This window comes from Phaenicophaeus curvirostris, chromosome 2, assembly GCF_032191515.1.
Source record: "Phaenicophaeus curvirostris isolate KB17595 chromosome 2, BPBGC_Pcur_1.0, whole genome shotgun sequence".
NCBI lineage: Eukaryota > Metazoa > Chordata > Aves > Cuculiformes > Cuculidae > Phaenicophaeus > Phaenicophaeus curvirostris.
The window spans coordinates 37,369,925-37,377,901 of NC_091393.1; the positions used below are offsets into that span (position 1 = coordinate 37,369,925).

The 7,977-nt window shown below is 41.8% G+C and overlaps 1 protein-coding gene across 1 annotated transcript in view; it reads right to left on the reverse strand.

The window, feature by feature from the left end:
* LAMA4 (laminin subunit alpha 4) overlaps positions 1 to 3,361 on the reverse strand; it is a 104,249-nt gene extending 100,888 nt beyond the window's left edge. The window contains exon 1 of the mRNA XM_069851722.1: positions 2,750 to 3,361. Coding sequence (XP_069707823.1) covers positions 2,750 to 2,950 — 201 coding nt within the window. The 5' untranslated portion in view covers positions 2,951 to 3,361. The remainder of the gene's footprint in view (positions 1 to 2,749) is intronic.
* Positions 3,362 to 7,977: the final 4,616 nt, after the last annotated feature.

Sequence of the window (7,977 nt, forward strand, 5' to 3'; positions counted from 1 at the left end):
AACTCTTACTGAGATTTAGGAGCATCCCACTAGTTACAGCGTGGAAACTCCCACCAGCACAGGCTCAGAGTCTGCAGATTTCTGAAGGTGTTGTGTACAGCAGAATCTCTAATAATGCTGTGCAGCACCTGCCCCACATGCTGAAACATCACGATTTCTGCCTGCTTAGATTTAGGACAAGGGGTAATGGCTTTGAACTGAAAAAGGGTAGATTTATGTTACATATGAGGAAGAAATTCTACACGATGAAGGTGGCGAGGCACTAGAACAGAATGCCCAGAGAAGTTCTGAATGCCCATTCCTGGATGTATTCAAGGCCAGGATGGATGGGGCTTTGAGCAACCTGACCTAGTGGAAGATATCCCTGCTCATGGCAGGGAGATTGTAACTAGATGATCTTTAAGGTCCCTCCCAGCTGAAACTATTCTATGATCTGTGCTCTAGATTTACAGGGGTATGTTTCACGTCATGGTTGACTGGCACCACAGTCCACCATGAAGCCCCATCTGCAGCTCTGCAACTCTTCCTTGGAAATCTGCCCCCTTTGCATAATTTGGCACTATTCAACATGACTAACAGCCTCTGTCTGCTCAGGAGAGCTGTAGGCCTGAGTCAATATTTAGATGAAGGAGCTGAATCAAACCATGCTGTGTAAGGGGGTTTACTTTGTGGTTCACTGTGAGCTCCAAGTTAAGAACTCAGGCTTCGAAAGAAGCTAATTCAAACCTGCTGCAATAAACCCTGTTCCCAGGGCCAAGGGAGGGGAGGTAGACTGTTGGAGGGGAAAGATGTCTGAGGACCAAAGGAAATGTTCTTTCTTTGGGTGAGAGACTACCAGACCATCACTGTTTCACCCCTGCATCAACCTCCAGGCTTAAAGCCCATTCCCCAGCTCCTGTTACCAACTATGTATGTGGATCAATGGGTAAGCAGATTCACACTGTTTTACAGAGCCATCAGCCCTATCCAGAAAAAGCATCCTAATGGAGGTGGGCCCTGAGATGCAATAGTAAGGTGAACATGCAGCTAAGCAAAAGGTCCTGAAATCCTGACTCCTTCCTCACAAAAGTGTAACATCCTGCAGTTGAGTGCCTTGGTGTGATTATAGCAGGCAGCATCATTTATTCATAATGTGAAATCCAGAGTCTAAATGCTGCTATTACAGGAGCTGAAAGTAAACTGCCAGATCAAGCAACAGTTAGTGAGTCTATTAGATTGGACTGTATAAATGAAATATTAGGGATGGCTGAAATGGGTGAAGGAGACTGAAGTGTGATTCTTCTGCAATGTCCAATATGTAACGCAGCATTTTCCCAAGGTAAAGTCTAATATATCACAGTGAAGCTATGTGCAGTGTGTCTTTGGGAGAAGTATACTACATAATCATATACGGAAAGGCTAATAATCACTTACGCCTATTGTCCTGTGAAAATCAGCCAGAAAACCCATCCAACTCTTAAATTAGATGTTTCATTGAGGGACTTCCCATGTTGTAAGCAACAGGTGGCAATGCAGCTTTCCGGGGCTGATCGCAGGCCAGGGGAGAGGAGCTGTACATCCCATATCATGGAGCCTGTCCAAGCCCAGAATGGCTCCCGAGAGCCCGTACACTGAGCAGAAAAGGATTTAGCCTCCAGTTTTCTCACACAGGTCATGTTTCGTGTGGAGCCCCTGGCAGGAGGAGCAAGAGTTTCCTGAGGCTGTCCAGCTGCTTGGAGCCACTGCAGCAGGGGGATGAGCTCTGCCCAGCCCCGTGGTGACCCCAGCTGTCTGAAGGGCTTTTGCACTTATTTCCATGGCTTTTAGTTCTGCCTATTGGAGTGTAGGGGGAAAATTAGCCCTGTGGTATCAGAGATTGCAATCTTGATATTGTCACAGTGACATGGCTGTGCTAATCTAACCTCATTTTTGGACGTTATGCTAGAAGAACTACTCTTTCTCTTCCCATGACCTTATGTAACTTAATTTGCTTTCTACTTTGCATCTCCCACGCATTAGCCATTACTGCCCCCTTGTCCCTAGTGTATGCCGGAATAATTTATTGTTTTCTCAAGCTTGTAATTTTGAGTGGTCCATTCCCAACATAGCCTTGCTAAAATATTAACCAATCCCAAAACACAGGGGTTGCAGAAATTTTCTACCATCAAATTTCTTCTCAGACCTCTCTAGTTTCATTTGTCACTAAACCAAATGTCATACTTTCTGGAAGTCTTAAAATCCATGCAGGTGATTTCTCTCAAGGCAGTTTCCTACACGCATTTGATTTAGTGTCCCCACTCTCATTGTGAAAAGGAACTTCAGATGGTGGCATTCAAAGACAAAAGCCTAAACTTCTACAGTACAGTGTTTGACACCAAAAGACAGTCACTGTCTGAAAGTTTAAGTAAATCACAATTGCAGAAACTACAACAAGGCAAGCAGAAAAGTATTGTGACAATTAGCATTTGTAAAATAGCTCTGTTTGGACAGGCCTGTTTAGTTATGTTGGCAGGAAAGTCAGAGACATGCTAAGCCAGCCTCACTGCAAAGTATAGCAGCTGTCTGCTCACAGCACGCAGGGCATGTGTACCTTTTTAAGTCTGTATCTCTCCAGTCCCGAAATGCAACATTTCAGACCCCCCGCAAAAAATCCTCTGGTATCGCTTTAAGGATCGAATGATAAAGCTAACATTAACCAGATGGGAGCTGCAACACAGACAGATGAAAGCAGAAAAGCGCAGACACTAGAGAGAGAAGGGAGTTACTGTACCTCAGCAAAAGGCACCCAACTTCCAGTAGCTACTGCCTGCTGCTGCTCTCTGATAATAGTGGCTTCTTGCACGCTGACCGCTGAGCTACCTTCAATGTCAAACTGAAAAACACTTCCCTCACTCGAGGCTGTGCTGGAGGAGAAGCATCTCAAAAAGAATAATATAGGAGAAATGAGGGGCCAGGCGGAGATCAAAGCCATTTCCTCCCCTTACATCCAGCAGTGGTCTTCTAGCGTCTCCGTAATTGTTTACCCTCTTCTGCAATCAGCCCCCCTTGGCTTAGTGGTGCCTCAGTTATTTTAACTTTCTTTCAGTGTTCAGTTTCAGATGTGGCACTTCAAGGCACTCTAACCAGATCCTGATTTAAAAGAGGAAAAAAAAAAAAGTAAAGAAGGGAAGAAAAGCGCTTTTGCTGCCTCCCTCTTTCAGTCTCTGTGCCTGTGGCTCCTCTTTTTCCCCAGAGCCTCCAGCTCAATAACATACAGATGGGCAGTGCTTAAGCAGAGAGTGTCAAACAGAGATTGTATTCCAGGAAAGCACCGCTGGCTCCCCAGCCACCTTATCTCCCCCTGTCAGGATACAGACTGACGCTCTGCTTGGTGCTCTGGCTTCCTTCACATGTTCACATCGTTCCCTTTTCTACCTTTCGTGTTGAGACCCTCCCACTCAAACTTTGCCATTTAGAAAGTGAGGTCACTCTTTCCTCCCCCTCCATACTCTTCCCCACCCCACCCCCCCCCAACTCCATCCAACCACTCCACATATAGCATTGACTTTTATGAACTGCTTATTTTTTAACATCTCTCGTTTATTCAGTGGAAGGCAGAAAGGTGCCAAATCTGTTAAAAAAACAAATAGACCAACCTTTTCTTTTGACTTGGGGGAGGGGAGGCTGTGGGCGGGAGGAGGAGAAGGAGGAGGGACATAGACTGGCTGTGCCATGGGCTAACAGGGCTAAGTGGCTTCTCTAACATGTTTCGTTCAGATCCTTTCCTTCAAGCCCCCCTCTCAGCTTCTCTTCGGCTCGTGAAAAAAAATAAAAAAATCGTTCACTGCGATTTTGGAAAATGACTTCATTTCTCAGACGCATGAACTTTTATTTACAAAGAGCATCTTGTATTCCTTTTTCAAGAGATGCTTTGTGGGGCCCGGGTAACAAGGCTTGCAGTGTGTGTATGAAAGTGAGCTGAATGTATTGCCCACAGCTCACTTAATTTTATGACAACAATCTCAAAGAGACAACGCAGTAACCCTTGTTAGGTTTTGGGATGAAGTCAGGGTATAATTATACTAATGTGCACCATTCTATGCAAAGGGTCAACACTCTGTCCCTCAGCTGTCCTGCGTGCAGGGGTCTGTAGCACCATTGTCCTGTCAGGCTTCATTCTTAAATCTTAACAGCAACTGACTTATCGGGCTTCATTTTAGAAGAGGATTCCTTCATTCTCTCTCCCTCCCCCCTTTCCTATCTAGTTGAAGATAGTATGAACTGCGGAAGAAGTCGATAGAGAATTAAGGGTGAAATAAAGTGCTTTGGCTATCTGTTAACTTTCCACATACCTGTAGGCAAAGGTTTGGACCCATAGATGATGTACAGATGTCCTAGAGAGACTATAAAGTCATTAAATACCAAGAACCTCTGATGGATACAGAAATGGTGAAGCTGAGCAGGCAAGGCCATTCTAGCTTGTGGGACAAAATATAACACCGGCAGAGAAGAAAAAGCTGTGTGACTCAAGGCTGTGAGGTTCAGGAACATGGTTTGTAAGAGGAAATTAAAGATGGTGGTGCTGGTTGCAGGTAATTCTGTCCTGTGAGAAATGGAAACATCTCACTGTCATCTGGACCTGATATGGTGGCAAGCAGCCAGCTTGAAGGGGCGTGAAAGTGAGATGTTATTGATGGCTGCCAGGAGTTTTCCATCTATTTCTGCTAATGGCAGTTCTGGGAATGGTCAGGAGCAGGTCTGAAGGCTCAGTGAGAAGAAAACAAGGGAGGACTGGCATCCAGGCAGGGACCCCACAAGGTTCCTATTAGGCCTTCTGCTATAGGGACAAGTTTGAGGTGTAAATATAACACTAAAGCAGGGGCAAGAAAGATAATTAAAGATCTTAACAGGAAGTGACAGAATCCCCACTGCTGTGGTAACAATGAAGATTTTTTTACTACCCAGTAAATTATGCATCAAATCACTGGAATATGTGTAACACATTTTTTTTTTAAACACTTTTTTGGAAAAAGCAACCACCAGAGAACCTGCTACATCTGTTACTAGGCATTAGGGAGAAACTGTTGACAAAATAACAGAGAAAGATAAATTGTAGAACAGTTGCTTAAGGTTTATAAAACTTTGGATGGAAAGAACAGGAAATTAAATCCATGTATTTCTGGCAGTCAATCTTCAACAAATCCAGAGGCTTGGAAGATAAGTTCTTTAGTCTAGTAGAAAAATGAACTGAAGAAAGTAAATAGTCTGTAAAGACAAGACATGAACCAGAAAGACAGGAAAGACAAGAAGATTTGGCCAAATGCTAAGCTCCCTCTGAACCTGAAGCTCAGGAAAAAAACATGGGATTTGAAAACTGAGACTACATCTAAGCACAGGAAGAACATATTGGGATGAAAACTGAAAGGTAAATGCAGAAAATGAGATGTAATTTTAAAGACAATAAGTGTGAGAGGAAGATTTGGAAGATCCTTGATTCAATATCCACCAAAGTAAGAAATTTATCAAATTAAATTTGATAACTCTGAGGAATGAAATTGTTCTAGGTGGAGAATTGCTTTAAATGGATTCTTGATGGTTTTCCTGGCTCTGTGAATTTCAGTGTTCCTACGAAGTCATTAGCTGTTATGTTTTTAGCTCTGGAGAACAAGACTTCTAAATATAGTGGAACAAAAATAAGGTGTAGCACTGTTTTTCTATTATTATGCCTTAATTTTTTTTTTTCGGGATTGCCCGGCAACAATGAAGAAAAATATTCCTTCCAGAACACTTTGGTAGAATTTCGATAAATAAAGTTTCAGAATAGAAGACTCTTTAAAATAATGCCTTTCAAGAAGGTATTTTTTTTTTTTGCTTCTTATCATCTACCTAGTCTATGTCTTGTATACAGTTTAGGTCTGGGCGTATGTCATAAGAAGTATCAGTATGTAAGCTGTATTAGAGACCAGATGTAGTTATTAGTCATCATGTTGAATGATTCATAGTTTTGACAATTTAATTAATTCAAGGATTTCAAATTAAGTGAATTATTAAACCACTACAACTTAATTGATTTTTTAAAAGTCTTTTTATTGCAGGAATGATGAAAAGAAGTTGAACAGTGTATTCATGCATAACTCATTTACGTCAAGATGTTGCAATTGTGTATAAAAGTCACATAATAGCTTTGAAGAGTTCAGGGTTTCTATGTTTGCACAAACTGGCTTACCTAAGCAGTTGTGTTGTGAAGAAAAGCTTCTTTACTGTGAGGATGACAGAGCACTGGAACAGGCTGCCCAGGGATGTTGTGGAATCTCCTCTGGAGATATTAAACCTGCTCTAGGTGAACATGTTTTAGCAGAGGGGTTAGACTAGGTGATCTTCAGAGGTGCTTTCCAACACTGTCTATTCTGTGATTCTGTGAACAGCAGCATTTGGAGGGCAGCAGCTGTAGGGTGCCCTGGGCTGGTTCAGCTGGCTTGGCAATAGATGGAAACAGCCTACAGTGCCCCAAAACAGGGATCTTCTTCTCAAACAGATGCTAACTAGGGTAGTAGATACTGGGGCAGGAAATACTGGAGGAAAGACATGAGGGTGCACTGAGGACATGCAATAGGAAAGATATGAGGATGTAAAAAAAGCGACTTATAAGGAAAAATGAGAAGGGATGCATTTGGAGAAACAAAATAGAGGAGATGGGGTAGAGGACATTGCTTGAGAGATGACTTATGATGCAGTCTTGGAAGGATACACTTGTTGCTGGAAAAGGTGCCCACCTAATGGTGACCCACACCAGGGCAAGGACACTCTGAGGGAATGCAGCCTGTGTGTAATCCATGATGGTCAGGGGTACCCCTGAGAGTGTAGATTAGGAAGGGACTAGAAAGGCATGGACAGAAGTTGAACCTGGGGAGAGAGAAAGAAGATATTTTTCTGTTTATTTAATCATTTGTTTTATTGCTCTTTTCTCAATATCAAAATGAATGCTTAAACTTTTCTGATTATTTATTGCCAATAAATTAAGTTACGTGAAATACCCTGAGTTGAGACTGTTTTGCCTGTGACAGTAGTGAACACGGAAGTCTTGTGAATGAGGTGTTGATGAGATGTATTCAACCAGAGCAACTGCGAGCTTCATGAGCCTCGCTAAGTGCAGCAAACTGACCATCTGTACCCTTGTGCATTCCATTGAGGGACTTTCTTCTTCAGGGATGCATCTGCTTTAACTGAGCAAGTAATTCCATTAGAAATATGATTGAGGATGCTCAGATTACCATTTCTCCAAGTTAAGCATGTTTTTTATTGCACGTAGGTAGCAGGTAACAGAATGAACCTCTGTGCGATTACGACATCCCACCTCATAGGTTATTAGGTTATTAATAATGCAAAAAGCCTAAGACACCTTTACAGAAAGCATAAAATACCATTGTTGAAAGAGGAAAAATGTTACCATGTGATTGGTAACAACAGGTACTGACATTGATACCTGTCACATCTCTATGTAAAATTGGAATAAAGGTATTCATATCCCTTTCAAAAGAGTTCACAGTGCTAATTTACAACACTTTGAAAGAGGTAGGAGCATAATAATTCTGAAGATCAAAGTCTGACAGAGAGGAAAATGCCTGCTTAATATCTTTGGAAAACAAGATCCTTTAAAAATTATCAGACTAGCCCAAGGCGTTAAGAATCTGGAAAAGCTCATGTCCTTAATCTATATAGGGAAGGAAAAAGAGATAACTTCAAATGGTAGCATTATTAAACAATGAATAATTTATTCTTATGAAATACAGGAAATGAAGAAAGACACAGTTCATCATACCTCATGAGATCTAAATATCTCCATAAATATATTAGTCCCATAACAGAAAAATTATAACCAAAATCTTTTGAGCAGAAAATATAATATGCATTAATACCCCCAAATATTACTATACTTTGCATAAGTGGAATAGCCTGCTGAAGAATGACAGACACGTAACTCCTAACAAAAGCTCTTTCCTGCATTTAATTTTAATATTT